At 46.8% G+C, this 16,643-nt stretch overlaps 2 protein-coding genes across 2 annotated transcripts; one reads left to right on the forward strand and one right to left on the reverse strand.

Annotated features, from left to right (window-relative positions):
• The first annotated feature begins 612 nt into the window (after positions 1-612).
• On the forward strand, positions 613-3,051 carry LOC117839598 (uncharacterized). The gene is made up of 3 exons (XM_034719979.2): positions 613-1,004; positions 1,095-1,305; positions 2,670-3,051. Exons 1-3 carry the CDS (start codon positions 953-955, stop codon positions 2,713-2,715), a joined length of 309 nt encoding a protein of 102 aa, XP_034575870.1. The 5' UTR covers positions 613-952; the 3' UTR covers positions 2,716-3,051.
• A 3,542-nt stretch (positions 3,052-6,593) lies between these two features.
• LOC117839048 (probable amino-acid acetyltransferase NAGS2, chloroplastic) lies at positions 6,594-13,516 on the reverse strand. Its single transcript, XM_034719285.2, has 10 exons — positions 13,107-13,516; positions 11,681-11,768; positions 10,756-10,964; positions 10,167-10,318; positions 9,542-9,962; positions 8,760-8,857; positions 8,013-8,124; positions 7,741-7,900; positions 7,341-7,413; positions 6,594-7,053 (listed from the first exon to the last, which is right to left on the reverse strand). The coding sequence occupies exons 1-10, from the start codon at positions 13,437-13,439 to the stop codon at positions 6,897-6,899; spliced, it is 1,803 nt and encodes a 600-aa protein (XP_034575176.1). The 5' UTR covers positions 13,440-13,516; the 3' UTR covers positions 6,594-6,896.
• Positions 13,517-16,643: the final 3,127 nt, after the last annotated feature.

The following is a 16,643-nucleotide window of genomic DNA, read 5'->3' on the forward strand; positions in this document are numbered from 1 at the left end:
AGGCCGCTTGGTGGCAGCGCGGCCAAGAGCATCGACGGGGGAGCCCATGGCGGCGCGGGGAAGGCCGCCGGCGGGAAGAGCCTTCCTGGGGGTGGCGGGGAGGAGCCGCCGGCGCGGGGAGGATCCGCCGGAGAGGAGAGCCGGCCTGAGGGGCGGCGGGGAGGAGCCGGCGCGACGGAGCCCGAGGCCGGCCGGGGCGAGCTCCCCCGGCACCGCGGCAGAGCCCCAGGGCCGTGGGGACGAGCTCCCCCGGCGGCGCGGCAGAGCCCGAGGCCGGCGGGGGCGAGCTCCCCCGGCGGCACGGCCGTGCCCCAGGGCCGGAGGGACGAGCTCCCTGGCCGACAAGTTTGCCCATCGGGACTGAGGGGGAGGAGGAAGAAGCGCTCGTTGGTATGACAGGTGGATCCCACTAAAGGTGGCTAACAGAAGCAGAAAACGGCGTTGGTCCCGCAGATTCTTCAACCAAACAAAATACATGAGCGAATCGATCCCATCCAAAAAAAAAATGGAACGGAAGCATCCCATCTGTATTGTATTGTGTTCAGCCAAACACAGCCTTAGCCTTAGCCGGCTTAGGACGCTTCGTCGTGTGTGTCCATCTGGCTAGCTCAACGGCACACTCGCTGCTTCGTCGTCGGCCAAACGGCTACATCGCATCCGCAGCGGCGCGGACCCAGGCTGCAGGCAGCAAAGGCAAAGCCAGCCCAAACCCCACGCGGTTCCGATCCGACACGCTCCTGGTCTGGTCCTACCGGCCGCTGGAGGCACAACTGCCCCCTCCGCTCTGGCAGGTAGCAGCTCTTGCCTCTCTGCCCGCCTGCCTGTAATCTCGTCTCGTCTATCTATATAATAACTAACCGCCGGTCCGCGTCCGCGCCCGCCCACACCCAGCGCCGCGCCGCCCTCAACACCACTCACCACCCAAACCCTGCCTCCGCCTCCCGCCGCCGCGATGAGCTACTACGGCCAGCAGCAGCCGCCCGTCGGCGTGCCTCCGCCGCAAGGTCCGTATCTCGATCGCCGGCTAATTACATCTCTCGTGCTCCACTGTTCCATCCACCTGACGTCTGCGTCTCCTCTCTTGGATCTCGCAGGGTACCCCGGGAAGGACGGGTACCCGCCGGCGGGCTACCCGCCCGCGGGCTACCCACCGCCGGCGCAGGGCTACCCACCGCAGGGCTACCCACAGCAGGGGTATCCACCGCAGCAGGGGTACCCGCAGCAGGGCTACCCGCCGCCCTACGCGCAGCCGCCGCCGCCGCAGCGGCCGCAGGGCAGCGGAGGGCCCTCCTTCATGGAGGGATGGTACGTGCGCCGCCTCCCCTTTCAATCCTCTCTCTATCATCACTCGACGTCCCATGCGTACCCAGATCCGAGTAGTACAATTCGTGTTCGCCGTCTCGAAATACCGGTGGAAACGTTCGCCGGAGACGGCGCCTCCGCCGGCGGCGCTAGTGGGTGGGGGAGTTAATCGTGTGGCGTAGGCGTGGGTGTAGTTGGCCAGCGCCAATCGGCGAGCGGTTGGGTGGACGTGGTGGCGGGCCCGGCTTCCCCGCGCCCGTGAGCTGACCGCGCCCCGATCCTCCAAAAGCCTGACGCGTGGTCCCCACTCCGCCCACGACGCCTCTCCTGCGAAAAAAATATCTTTTGGGTTGGGTTGGCCCGGCCTTTCCAGCTTGGCTTTTGGTCAGTGTGTCTCGTTACTCGAAGTTGACCTTCTATCTGAAGCGCCTCGTACAAATTTCTAAGTTTCAATTTGGCTGATTTCTTCCGAGCTGATGCGCTGCATATTGATTATAGCTGCAAAAGGACTGTAGGCGATTGATAAAAACGATTTGTTACAGCTGCATCTTAAAAGGTTGACAACACTTGCTGCATTTCTGCGAAACCTGCCAGCACGTCGTTGTTTACTTAATTATTAACGATGTTCTCGTTGCGAGACAGTTACTACGTTGTGTTTGCCGCTTGGGTTAGAACAAGGTAACTAAACCGATGGAATCAAAGGACCATTCTGGAGATCATCTCTTTGGTCTGATTCCTTTTTCTAACTTATACTGCCAGTGCCAGCCGAGAAATATTTCCGGTGAACGGTGATGCACTATGGAACTCATGATCAGTGTTTCTCTGTTGAGATGATTGGTGTACTGTGGTATCATGCCAACCGAGAAATATCAACACCGCCAGATCAGTGTTTTTCTCGTTGCGAGACAACTGCGTTGTGTTTGCCGCTTGGGTTAGAAGAAGGTAGGTAACTACTCCCCGAGAAACCGATGGAATCGAAGGATCATTCTGGAGATAGTCTCTTTGGTCTGATTCCTTTTTCTAACTTATACTGCCAGTGCCAGCCGGGAAATATTTCCGGTGAACGCTGATGCACTGTGGTCTATGGAAGTCATGATTTGTTTCTCTGTTGAGATGATTGGTGTATTGTGGTATCATGCCAACCGAGAAATCTCAACACCGCCGGATTATGCAGATGAATACTGATTGGTCATACGCTCAATTTATATGCATTTGGATTGTTGTACTACACAGCTCTCTTTGTTTTTGTTGTCCACCTAAGCAAGAAACTAGACATTCTTTTTGTCAATTTTGTAGCAGCAAAATGCCTATTACTTTATGACTATTGTTGCAATTTCCTGATGGAATTCTTTGATCTGTTTCGACAGCTTGGCCGCCCTTTGCTGCTGCTGCCTGTTGGAAGCCTGCTTCTGAGTTCTTCGCTATGCACAACTTCCTCGCTGCGTGTGCTTGATATAATCAAGATTGGCTCGTTAAGCTGCTTCCTATCTAAGAAGATTACAGCAGCGCCTATGCAAATCGCATATCTCTGGTCCTCTTATCGATCTGTTTCTGTGTTGAGATGATTGGTGTACTTAGTGGTATGATGAAGTTTATGTCACCAGTGGAATCCTTGGTCTAGCTAGCATTGTGAGATAATTTAATCTCTGGAGTCATCGCATTTTGCTCCAAGGCATTGTCTTGCATGTGGGATGTGTCTATAATCTTTTATTTTTCATCACTGAAAAGTACGCTCCTCTGTTTTTCTCCTCTTTTTTTCCCTTCATTTCTTGTCTTTTCAAGCTGAAGACATTGGTGCATTTGTTGGCTATCCCAAGCTTAGCTATGGGATATAGATGAAAAAAATGATGCTTTTTCCCAACACAAAAGGCCTGAAAGAAAAACATTCATTAGACATCCAGGTCCAACTAGATGAGTTCATGGGAAATTGGGAACTGCTCGTTTCTAGTGGATGTTATACACGAGTCGTCCAGTCCATGATCCAGTTAAAGAACGCTGCTGAAATTTTTCTTGAAATTTCTTGTTTTCTTGAAGGGATTTCCCTTGAAATTTCAGCATTCCATAGAGGACATCTATACAGATCCAAGTTAGCGCGTGTTTGACCTGTCCAGAAACTAATGCAGCGACCCCCTGAATTATTCTGTAGTAATGAATTTAATTTAAAAGCACACATGATCAGCGCCTAGTTGTCACAATGATGTCCGCCATCCTGTGATTCCTGTCACGCTAAAATTGTAAAGATCGATGTCATGGTAGTGACATGGAAATGGCAAGGCAAGTGCCTAGCAACTTGGCGATAGTAGCGACAGCAACGATAGCGGCCCCTCTGCTTTGAGAATTGCAACTTGGTCCTTGAGAAAGATCGTGGGGATTGCCTGACACTCCTGCAGACGACTTGACCTGCTCGGCCGTTGAGCCTAGCGAGGCCTTATTTTGTTAATGGTCCTAGCTTTTTAATAGGGGTTGTTCGCCCGTTACATCTGGTGGTTGGCATCTGGAGAACAGAGGATCACCGGACCCGATCCATGCTGGGAAAAGCAGCACAGAAGTGAAGCTTTGCTTGCTAATTTGGGACTGCCGATTTTGAGTTACGGCCCCTTTGCTATAGCTCTTTTTGGTGGAGCCAAGCTAAAGGGGGAAAATGAAACGGCTCCTGTGAAGAAGCCATCCGGAGTCGGAGCTGTTTTTACACGTAGGAGACGAAGCCGGTTTTTTTTTTTTGGCTCCGGCGGCTTCCTCCCGCACGCCTAGCCAGCGGTTAGGAAAGTGCCCCTCAAGTTGGCCAATATTACGTCCAAATTGCCACCGCAACCAGAAGAGTGTCGCCTCTCCCTCTGTCCTCGCCTCGCCTCGCAGTAGGGACGGCGGCGTCGTGGACCAGCTCCGGTGGCGCGCAGGAAGGTGCTCTGGGCGGGGAAACGAGCGGATCGACCGTGGCTGACCTCGATCCGGGGGTTGGGGGTGGCGGAGGCGCCGCATCTAGGCCGGCGGTGGTCGGCCAACGGTGAGCGCAGCAGGTAGATGGCGACTCAGCGGACGAGCAGGAGCGTGGGTAGAGGAGCTTGCCCGGCGCGGCGATGGGGAGCTGGGCGGCAGGGCGCGGGGCAGCGCGACGACGGGGGGGGGGGGGGGGGGCAGGGAGCTAGGCGGCGCGGCGACGAGGAGCTGGGCGATGGAGAGAAGGGCAGCGGAAGACCAGAGGAGACGGGAAGATAAGGCAGATGGAGAACGTGGAGAAAAAAGAAAAAGAGAAGGAAAATAGAGAAAAAAAAGAAAAGGTGAAGGAAAAAAAAGAAAATGAGAGAGGAGTCCCTTTTCATTTATTTTTTAATTCAAATGGACTTAAATTATAAACTAATATTAAATATTCAATTCATCTATTAAAAAATATATATATCCAAGGGCATATAGGACATTTGACCTCTTACGTCCATTCCCAAAAATACAGGAGAAGTTGTTTTGCCAAACACTTTCCAAAACAGCTCCATCTATACCAGAGAAGCTGCTTCACTAGAGGAGCCAGAGCCGGAGCCGTTTTAGGAGGAGCCGGAGCCCTGCCAAACTGGCCCTTACAATGAGCTACTCTTGTTGGTGGCTTTAAGCCGGTCTTAATGGAAAGTTTTATGAGCATTAAAATTTATACCACATCACTTGGCAAGATCATTATTAGGAAAGAGAAGGAGAAGTTTCATCAGATGGGAAAAGAAGTTTCATCCCCATGACACCAAGCAAGCATAGTTATCAAGTTCTTAGTCTTGAAAACTGTGCACTCTGACCTTAACCTCTTATTTATAGCTGAAAGATATACTAGAAACCAGCTATAATAAATTATTCCTTAAGGCAAAGACTTGACTTAACTTTGACACACCGAGAGAAAGACTTGACTCAAGCTTGCAGCCCAAAGAAACTTAATACCTAAGAAATTAGCTGCCTATGCTAATACCAGTAGATAAGCAAACCACGAGGATTTCCTCCTCGATCGTAAGCTCCACCATGTCAAGCGGAGTTTCGATCGACATCTGCGAGTACTTGTTGGGACAATGCGTAGCAGCTTCTCAATAGCACGTTGCTTGTTGATGGTGTCATCGATGTTTAGTGACTTATCAGGCAGAAAGGCGAAGCATGAAGTTGTTCACATGCTCGCCATTGTGGAAGGAGAGCAGCTCCCACTATCTGCGCAGACGCTGCAGGATTGTCTTGCGGGTGTAGTAAGAACCGACATGAATGGATTTATCACTTCCCACACAGAATGACGTCAAGCGCCATGCGATCCTCTTGGTGATGAGCATCGCTGTGCTCAACCGCGTCCCAAGGGCCACGAGCGTCCAGCTTCACCCTTTACCAGGAGACTCCAATCCTCGTAGTTGTCGCGTGTCAGCTGAGGGAACGACGTACCGGTCACCTGCTCCTTTACCACGCAATGGATGACCACGTCTGGTTCATCCCACGCCTCCCACACCATGACGTGGAAGGGGAATGGTGGCGATATGCCTACCGCCCTACGTATAGGTCCGTAGCTTGGCTCCAAGACAGAACTGGCGACATGGATTTCAACAAAGACTGATACAAATGTTGGGGGAAAATAGCATAGAACTGAAGATCTGCTAGATGATTTGTTTCTATAGAGCTAAGATGAGAGTCTGATTTTGAGTTGCATAAGTAGCTTTTTACTTGTAGTTGGAAGCCAGACATACAAACTTACTCCCTTCATCCTAAAGTAAGTGTTTTTTTAGCATTCAAATTCAAATTATCCTGAAAATTTCAGGTGTTCTTTTAGGTTCTAACGAGCCTCATCTAATTAAAACAACACTCACATCAACAAAAAGCGTATGAAGAAGTGTGGAGACAATCATACACTCAATTAATGTTTTTTTTATTTCAATGTATATGGATTCATTCAAGATCCATAAAACCAAATAGACAACGTGACTTTCAATCATAATTAATATAAGTAATTAGGGATAACAACGTCATTTCTTATAACTAATAAGGTGTCTAAAATTTGCCAGATGAACGATTATTTTGGATGGAGGGACTACTCCTAAGGCAAAGACTCGACTCAAGCTTGCAGTCCGAGAAAACTCACTACCTGAGGAACTGGCTACCTATACTAATACTAGCAGCTAAGCAAACACAAGGATTACCGCAATCCAGACCACGGAATGATGGACTAGAGGTCAGCCGGTCCGGGGAGGACCTGGGCTTGACCTCCACCTCCTAGGTTGGAATTTGAAGTTTTCGGTTTGTTTTAACTTTGAAATAGCACTTGGTGAACTGGTGAAGAAGAATAGTTTACAAGAGTACAAGACTAGCTAACTCCATTTCGCCCGGTGAAAAAAACGGTGGAGAAGGGGAATCGGTCACAGTACAACAACACAACTGGCTCAAAGCTATTAGCCAGCCAAAGATTACACTATACCAACCCCAGTGGCAGCTCCTACTCAAGAAACAACCGTCACATCGATTATTTACCCTTTTTATGCAAATACATCGAATATTTACTTGCATAAACACAGTTCTACAATGTACAAGCGCTGCAGGGGTCATCAAACAACCCTCGTGTGCAGCAACTAGATCTGTAAACTAGCATTGAATCATCTCATGGCAAACCCGTTGACAGCCATAAGCCCAATCTCTGCAACCTGGAGCCGCTTCATGTAGTATTTCGACCCACGCGAAAGGTCAATTCGTTTTCTCCTCACTGCTGGCAGCGATTCAATGGAGCACTCCTTGAAGCCGCGACGAACAAACCTGCGGGAGATCCAGACAAAATAAGCAACATTCTTTTATCTGGCTAAGTGAGAAACAATTTGGGTTGGAACTGTGGACTGTTATTTTCTCAACATTCACTGTGCGCAAGGTGAAGACAAGATGTGGTTTTGCCCCACCAGATGAAGGCATTGCAGTTTCTACTTCCTAATGATGCATTGAGATTCGCTAGGTTTCAGTATCTAAATAAAACATGCAAGATCAAACGCCTCTTCTTACTATCTTTGATAACATATAAAACTCTCATAACTACTAGAACAAGTACATACCAATCAGCTGTCCGTGTAGTAAGCAAGAATAATTTCTCCAGTCCAAGGGATAAAGCCTTCTTCTCAACGTAATCTGCAAAAACAGTATCACCATGGGTAAGTATTTGAATATTTGATCAATCGTACCTGACAAACTTGGTTTTTGTTCCTTGATGTTTTCTTGTGTTATTTAGAAATTAAATGTTGGAAATATCAAATAATCACTATCATACACAACCCAGGATAAACCACAACAAAAAATTTGTCAGCCTAGCCACCAATACGGCCCAGTCTTAACTCTGTCCCATCACAGTAACCAGTTTCTAAATACTTATTGTGCAAAACCTATCTACCTTGAACCGATGTGGCATGTGATGTTAATTCAACAAAAGAACAGAAATATGCTAAACTGCAGTCATACCAAGCAACTTGTCTCCTTGGCCTTGTCCTCGACATTCTTCAGAGACAGCAATAGCAGCAACTTCTCCGGATTTATCCTCAAGATAAGGAAAGAGAGCAGCACACGCTATGATCGAACCATCTCTTTCCACGACGATGAATGACGTCAATGCTTCAAGAAGCTAAGGAAAAGAGAGAATTTTCTGTTCAGTTGCATAAAATGCTAGACTGAAAGAAAGACGCAGCACTAATGAACAGATCGATGTTTTATTTGTAATAAAAGAAAATAATGACCTCTTTATCTGTTCGGCGCACCAGGACACCAGATTCTTCTAGAGGATGAATGATCTTTCTAATACCAGAAAGATCTTCCTCTCTAGCCATTCTTGTACCTTCATACATATCCCTGCAAAATATGAGGAAATACTGTTAATTCCCATCCACATTCTGCTTAAGATATATAAGCACTCCAAAAAGTCCTATTCTACATCACACGCAGTATCATTCTTTAGATTAAGGATCATGTTCTATTGTTGTTTGCCCTTGCAGATTATGTATCAACAGCTAGGAACTCCCATAGACCTAAAACTGGAGAACAAAATTTGACTTTCCAGCGAGTAGCCAATATACCACTTTCAACCATTACAATATAGCATCAAACAAGATCATAATTCATAATCTTATTTTACACCATATGGTACATGGTCAAATATCCACCAGTGATTCCCTTAAAACACACCCACCATTGACCTAACATATATTTTGACACAAAACTAAAGCATTCCAATCTCAAGAAGACTGGGAAATTAAATAAAGACGAACTAGAAAGGGAAATATATATTCCCTAAGAGATATGCCATGCATGCATTTTTTTTAGCAGAGTTTAGGGGAGCGATTTCTTGTGACGCTGACAGAAACACATCAAAAACCACTTGCTCAAGACTGCATCTAGGTACATCACATATTAAACCAATATGGGCTTACACACAAAAGCTGCTATGTTCAGTGGCAGCTAACATAGAAAAAACAGTTCTATTATACCTAGCTATCATCGTTCCAACACCATCTCTAGTGAATAGTTCCAACAACAATGATCCACCAACAGTACCATCCACGATATGAACTCTTTGGACACCACCCTGACATGAGAAAAAGGAGGAAATTATATTAGGGCAAAAGAAAATGTGCAAGACAGATGATAAGAATGTATGTATTACTGTCACATGTTGCATCATGGAACATAATGACCCAGGGATTGTAGCAGACATCTTATTCCATGCACCAATGCATATTCCAAGTACACTTTAGACAATGGAAAAGGTATACATACTTAACTTTCGCTACAAGTGCACTACAATAATGACATGGCAGACTATGAATAAATTCTGATTTGCCTTCCCTTTCCCCTGAATAGATCTAGCAGTTGAGAGTTTTATTTGTCACGTTTCAGAATGAAAAATTTTAGTGAGTATACCACTGATTTTTAGATAATTGCACAAAAGAACTATCAATCAACAAGAGAAAGGTGCCTCCCACATGATAGTGGTTTTCTACTCTAATATTTATACACAAACAGATGAGTTCAGTCAGCCAAAGTTGATATGCACATATTCGTAAGCACTTTAGAAAATATGAGCATCCTGCAGTTCGAGATTGTCGTGAACATTGCTGGAGCCCTAGAGACAAAGTGGGAGTAACTTGTTGTGGGAAATAAACTTCAGAACATCACAGTCACAGGGTTCAAAACACAATCAAGAATCAGGAATCAGTAAAGCATGCAAAATTGTTTAAATAATAAAAAATGTAAGAAGCTAAATACTTACATGGCATACATATGCTGCTGCTGCCAACTCTGAAAGGTAACCATTTGACCTGCTCAAGCGCTCCTCCCCACCAATAGCAAACCCTTGCTCACCAGAGAGACCATTTCCATTATTAAAACCCACACCATTCCGGAAAGATGCAGTGTACCCATTAAAATGGCTCCTTCCATTCAAACCATGTTCTGTATCCTGTTTCATCGGGAGGTTGCGGACATGATTAATGTCCTCCTCATCAACAACCTTAACATAATTCGCAGCAATCTCACTCTGCTTAGCACGTGTTCTGATCAACATATCTGCCTCCTCAATAGACATGAAACGATTGATTCGGCCATGCTCGTCAAATATTTGTCCATCGACAATGCAAATAAGCTTGTCCGCCTCTATGGCTAAAGCACATGCTGTAGCAACTTCATATGTACTACAAAATAAGCCAGAAAAAGTGATGTTAGCGCCTGCACGTATCAAAATGGCGCAACTGCTAACGTTGTATCTTTCCAAGAGCGTTGCCATGAGTAAAGATACAAGGCAATTTTTTATGGTAAAGCATAGCATCACTTATATACTGCGATATGTTCTAAATTAATAGCAAAAGCTACAAATATGAATGGAGTAAGTGGCATACTTGCAGTTTAAGACCTCCCCTGCACTGGAGTATCCCATATTGCTCACAACAACTATACTATCTCTATCAAGCCTTTCTCTTATCCGTGAAACATCTATTTTCTTAACTTCACCAGTGAATCCATAATCAGTGCCACCAACAACCCCTCGCCTCTGCCAAAGAAGAGAGAGGTATATCAATTCAACATCTCAGGACTTAGGTACAAATCATTTGAGATGCAGGCAACATAGAGTAAGTTTGCATTTTATCTTTCCTTGAGAGGTAACATAACGGATGCAAACAGTATGAGTTCAACATTAATTGAGCATTGAAGCGTGTACAATACTACATTATACAGTAAGTTTAGATTCAAAATTGACCCCCGTAGCACCCCAAGTATTCCTCCCTTCCTTAACCCTCTTCTCCCACACACCCAATGTCTCATCAATCAATGCTCCTACAAGCAATATGATTGAAAAATGCTACTCTTGGTACAGTGATACCAAAAATCCGCACTTATATTTTCTTCCCATTGTCTATTCACTGTATGTGATACCCACATACAAATGGAAGATGATATGCAGTAAATAACCAGCGCAGTTGAACTAACCTTAGCACCAAGAAAATTTCCACTAGCAACATTATCAGCAATTTCGTGCCAACGGCCATTAACCCCATGTCGACGGAGATTTAACATTGGTGGACCAGGAGATAGCTTCGCTTCTATAGTTAGCCGTATTCGGCCAGCTGCCTCCATTGCAGCCTCTAATGAATCTGAATCGGTAATACGGTAACGACCAGCATACTTAGCCTTCTTGCCTGAAAAAAAATCACAAAACTGAGCTCATTGGAGACCACAGACGCATCACAACAAGTGAAATAAGAAAAATAAAGAAAACAATCTAAGCTCGAGAGGCAAGTTAATTAAGAGTGCAAAAAACAAAGAATGAACTGCAATGGTATTAAAAATTGAGTTCACAGCTTCTAAATTTGGTGCTTCACCAACAATATATGAACACCTAAGAATATGTTAACTTTGGATAGAATTATTACTGCAACACATCATGAACAATTGCATAGTGCAAACAGATGTAATCTCTCCAGCCACTATGAAGCAACACATAATTACCCCACAGCTGTGCATAAGTAGAATCTCAAAATGCAAATTCACAAAGCTAATGCAAGACATTATTGCAAATGGATATGTTCACCTCTCTTTTCATAGTATTTATGATTTAAGACATTGAAAGCTTAAACCTAAAACAGTGAAGTTTACCCACGAGTACTGTTCATCCTCCATAACACCACCATACTTCCCTATCTGGTATCATATTAATATGATGGATGACGCACATAAAAAAGAAAGAAAAAAAAAGAAAGGGAATAGAATCTTTCAAAGTAGATAGCAACTTTTACAGGATATCAAACTGTTACAAAACATCATCTTAAGCAGCATGCAAAAAAGGAAACTGTGGTAGAGAACACACAATATCGAATTGTTCATACAGGAGTAAAGATGCAAAGCTATAGCTAACCTCTCTCAGCCAAGAGCTTATCAATCTGGACATGTGTTCCAGGAACGAGAACAAATTTGATCCCAAGACCATGAAGAAGGGATATATCCTGCACATAAAAATAAATACAATGAAGCAGACAACAAAGAAGGCATGCATCAGTAGCGATCTGTTTATTTTACAAAAACGTAAGGTACTCTGCCACATAATTTTAGCAACTCTATGTTTTATATAAGCCAGTATATAATAGCCTCAATAGGACAAATTACTTAATGAAAGAAAACAAGCGACACAGGAGACTGTAAGGAATCAGAGAACAAAGTGGGCAGATAAAATTAAAATTTCAGAAGGGAGGACACGGTAGAAGCCGAACAGCCCATCTCATGCTAGGGAACAACTAGGTGTGCCATAGTTGTTAGCAGTGCTTTGTCTGACTCTGTAGCTGGCAGGCAACGGTTATTATAATAGTAGATTAAGATAATTATAAATCAATGCTTTAGCTCATAAAGTGATTCACCTGCCTAAGTATATATACAATACTATGTCTAATTCAGCGTGTCTCTCTCACAGGAAAAATGATGAAGCCCCATTGGAAGAAATAGAATGGCGAAAGAAACATATAAGCTATGTCTAATTCAACATCTCTCTCTCACATGAAAAATGATGAAGCCCCTTCAGAAGAAGTAGAATGACGAAAGAAACATATATCCAGAAAACTTCACTATTGCTTTTTCCAAAAATTGCTTCCTTTCATTGGCCAGAGAAGCAAAAGGAGCTGGTCGAGCTATCCAAGATTTTGCAAAACAATAGTTTTCAACGGAAGAGTGGGTGAGGTGAGAAGGCCAGAAACAGAAAGTGAGAATAAGACTACCAAGGAAGACACGTGCAATTGGTAAGCTGAAATCTTTTCAACAAAACGGTAGGTGAGTCAAACAGGCCTGGAAAATCCTAAATGATAAACCCCACCCGAATAAGCAATTTTCATGAATGTTGGTGCCATTGTGTCTCGTGGCAGCACAATTGATATGCAATTATGCATCATGCAACTTAAACAATAGCAGAACAAAAATCAGTCTTCAGTCTCATCAAAATTGTTGAAATATCGGTTATTTCAGTAAAGTTGGAAGGGAAGAGTCAGAATTTCCATTTCTGAAGTTTTGATACCCTTAAACTTCGACGTTTTTAATTTTTCTTAAAAAATGACCGTTGCACTGTTTTTGAACTACAATAATTGATCGAGTTCATAAACTGCCTGGCGTAACAATCAGCAACACCTTTTCCGTTTCCTTGAATGAAAAGAGCAACCAGCAGCACAGAACGGCGCAAAATCCGCATAAGCTGATAAGCGGAAAGGCACCAGCCGATTCCATCTCATCCCATTGCCGTAAAAAGTTAGATCAAATAAGCAAAACGCAGAGCGCCAGAACCCTGTGTTCGAGAGGGCCACCTGCAGAATGCCGTCGAGGTGGGGTCCGGCGACGACCTCCCCTGAGATGACGACGACGAAGGTGCTCCCTCGGTGGCCCCGGATGTACGGCCACGCCTCCCGGAACCACCCGACGAACCGGCCCCCTTCCTCCGCCTCCGCCTCCTCCGGCAAAACCCCGCCGGCCGGCGCCCTTGCCCCTCCGCAGCGCACGCCGGCGGCGGGCCGCCTGCGCCGCCCGGTGATGCAGGGGACGCGCGCGGCCGCCGCCCAGGGCCGCGCCGGCGAGGCCTCGCCGCCGGCGACGAAGCGCGCGGAGGCGGAGGCGGCGGCGGCGGCGAGGGACGCCGCCATCCGGCGGGAGCCCGGCCGCCCGGCGGCGGGGGGACGCTTAGTGGCTCGGGATCGTGGGGTGGGGATAGGTGGCGCGAGCGGGGTGGGCGGGCGGGGGCGTGCGCGCGCGTGTACGCGGCGAGAAGGGAGAGGGAGAGTGGGGGAGCGAGAGCGGCGGGGGAATTGGCGTTGGCGCGCAGCGAGACGGGGCTCGCGCCGTGGTTGGAGACTGGAGGAGGAGAAGGCAGCTTTTTATATGCGGCGGTGAGCGCGCGTCCGCCGTTCTGGTCGTCTCGCCTCGGACTTTTTCGCGCTCTCGCTCGCATTTCTTTGCTGCAAAATAAATGATCCGGTGGGATTAGAATTAGATGGTCCATGGCGGAGGCGCGGAAGGTGAGAGCCTGCTGAGAGGGATAGCCAAGGCGGCGACGGCGACGGCGACGCGGCGGTTGGTGGGTGGCCGGCGTCCGGCGGCCTCTGCGCACGTGGAGGGGCGAGGCGCAACAGTCACCACCGGGGGCGTGTCAGGAGCAGGGACGCTGGAGGGGCGGCGACACCGCACGTGCCCCCACATCGACGTGACGCCGCGTGTGGCTGACCCTGCATCGGAGCGGCCGCCGCCGTCGATCGCAGGCACAACGTTCGTCGAAGGTTTGAAATCTAAAAAAAAACGTTTGAAACTTTTTTATTCAAGTTTGAAACTCAAGTCCCCGGAGGAGATTCGTTGGATCAGTGGATTCAATTCAAATGTGGTCAGGCAGGCTGTCGACGTTGCCTGCCACGATCGATCGCCCACGCGACCCTGACCAGATTATGCAGTGATGAAGGAATGGCCTCGCGAGAACCGCGGTTCACTGTCAGTCGCTGCTGCCCGATTTGGGACGGACGTCGAACGTGGAGTTTTTGTCTGGGTTCCATGATCTTTGCCCCCCGGGCCCCGGGATTCATCATACACTCGTCCTCCAGAAATTTTTTACCTCCGGGGGGAAAAAAGACATGTCCTCGTTACCGACGCAGCGAGACTCGTATGAAATAGCTGCACCCGCAGTTGGGTCACTTACGTGTAGATCCTGACCCACACGTCAGTGATCTAATTGCAGAGAGTAATATCTCGCTCCTATGAAATAGCTGCACTCGCAGTTGGGCCAGTTATGTGTAGATCCGAACCCACATGTCAGTGACCTAATTGCAGAGAGTAGTATTGCCGAGGATAATCTTCCAACGACGGGATAAACGAGGGCTACCGATGGTTTATCCATCATAAAAAAAAGAAGTACGAATGCTGAAACAATATGGAACGTATTCCATCGAATCCTTCACCTTTCGCTCTTCATCAAGTTGCAAGTAATTTACTACACACACCCAACGGTGTTAACCTCACGGAACGACCCAAAAATCTCTGGCGTCTCTTCGTTCATCGATTGATGATATGCAGAACTTGATCATCCTGCACCTGAACTTGCTTTGGATCATGAAACCTCCTGGAAGCTCGGGTTCCAAGTAGTATATTGAGCCACCAGCACGTATTGACCACGCGGTCAATGACCAGAGATCAGGAAGAGGAACGCATTCAGCCACTCCACACCAACCCCCAGTTGCAACTCGCGCAGACAGGGATATCGCTCTACAGCTAGCCTGCAGGACCAAATTCGGCGCCACCCTCGTTGAAGCGCACTAGTACAACACTCCAAGCTGCATTGTTGACCGGCCTTGTTGGTAATTGGAGCGAGTGATCGGACGTACACTCAGCGCAGCCACGCGAGATGGTACTATCATTATCGCATTGTATTGCTCTAATTTAGAAAAAAAAAGTTTTGGCGGTGATGGTGTGTGTGGATCTATGAAAAACTGAACAGTGACGTTTATTCTGAAAAAAAATACAAGCACATGTGTACCCAATCGGGGACTTAAAATCTGAGTGGACAGATTTCCCCATAAAAACCTAATATGTTACTATTGGTTAACTTTATATTTGTTAGCTAACAGATTAAGCGGTAGTATTAGAGTTCAATATGAGAATCATATTGAGGTATGTACTCGAGAATTTGAGAATCGTACTTGCAGATTATTTTTCGAAGTGCGTATAAAAGAAATGAAGACCATGTCTGATGGGGTGAAGGGAAGTCATAGGATGAATAGGATGAATAGGGAAGATCCAAATGCAGGGGCGAATCCAGGGGTGGGGTAAGCGGGGCTCAAGCCCCCTACCGCCGCTCTAATAATGGAGCTCCTCCTTAGCCTCCCATGATTTTTTAGGAAGAAAAAAAAAAGAGAAGGGAGGGAAGGAAGAGGAAGAAGAGGAAGCTCCTCCTAAGCTCACTGGTTGGATCCGCCACAATCCAAATGTAACCCAAGAGCATCTCCAGCGGTCTTCATTTCCCCAATCCAACTACTGTATTGGGATTATTCGTAAGAAACTAGTGCTCCAGAAGATCCCTTTTACATTTCCTATTTCCCAATAATTATTGGGACAAACCAATAATTCATCCCAACTCTCCCAAAATAAAGGAGGAGTTGTGACTCTCCCAAATATGGTACTTAGATTGGGATGTGATTATTGGGGAACTGTAAAAGCAACTCTCCCAAAAACAATGAATGAGATACTGGGATATCTCAATCAACTAGTTATTAGGAAAAATTTATTGGGAACTTCTGGAGAATGCTACGTAAGTTATTAATTATCAGGCAAGTACATGTATTCAACATTAGTTTGAATCACTGAATGTAAGAAGTCGTACAATCTGAAACTATAAAAAAGGCCAAAACTATTAAAAAAAACTTTTGTTCAGCTCCCCACAATTATGATAAGTCCCTCACCATTTGGTCTCTAAGGGTGCGTTTGGATGGGAGATAATGTAGAATGGGACGGTCCCGTCCCAGTTTTCCGGGATGGGATGATCCCATTTCATGTTTGGTTGAATGGGATGGGTCCGTCCTAATTTTTTGTTTGGTTGGAGAGATTGCTGTAGACGGATGAGCACCGTTTTCTCCTTCTATTAGACACCGTTCATGGGGCCCACCTGTCATACTAACTGCCATCTTCTTCCTCCACCCCAGTTCCTCTCGTGGCACCGTTTTTGGGCTCGCCGTTGCGCCGCCGGGGGAGCTTGCCCCGGGCGCGCCGCCCGTGAATCGAGCCCCGACGGCCTCGAGCCGCCGCCCGCCGGATCTCAGGTGCCGTGGGGAGCTCGCCCGCGCCGGCCGCGGCGGAGCTCGCGCTCGCTG

This window comes from Setaria viridis, chromosome 9 (genome assembly GCF_005286985.2).
Source record: "Setaria viridis chromosome 9, Setaria_viridis_v4.0, whole genome shotgun sequence".
Taxonomy (NCBI): domain Eukaryota; kingdom Viridiplantae; phylum Streptophyta; class Magnoliopsida; order Poales; family Poaceae; genus Setaria; species Setaria viridis.

Excerpts from the sequence above, each read along its gene's own strand:
- LOC117839048 (XM_034719285.2), bottom strand. The coding sequence starts at position 13,439 with ATGGCGGCGTCCCTCGCCGCCGCCGCCGCCTCCGCCTCCGCGCGCTTC. Across the intron at positions 8,858-9,541 it reads CAGCAGCATATGTATGCCAT|GGTGGTGTCCAAAGAGTTCA; the intron begins GTAAGTATTTAG and ends TTCTCATGTCAG. Across the intron at positions 8,125-8,759 it reads GTTGGAACGATGATAGCTAG|GGATATGTATGAAGGTACAA; the intron begins GTATAATAGAAC and ends CATATTTTGCAG.
- LOC117839598 (XM_034719979.2), top strand. The coding sequence starts at position 953 with ATGAGCTACTACGGCCAGCAGCAGCCGCCCGTCGGCGTGCCTCCGCCG. Across the intron at positions 1,005-1,094 it reads CGGCGTGCCTCCGCCGCAAG|GGTACCCCGGGAAGGACGGG; the intron begins GTCCGTATCTCG and ends TGGATCTCGCAG. Across the intron at positions 1,306-2,669 it reads CCCTCCTTCATGGAGGGATG|CTTGGCCGCCCTTTGCTGCT; the intron begins GTACGTGCGCCG and ends CTGTTTCGACAG.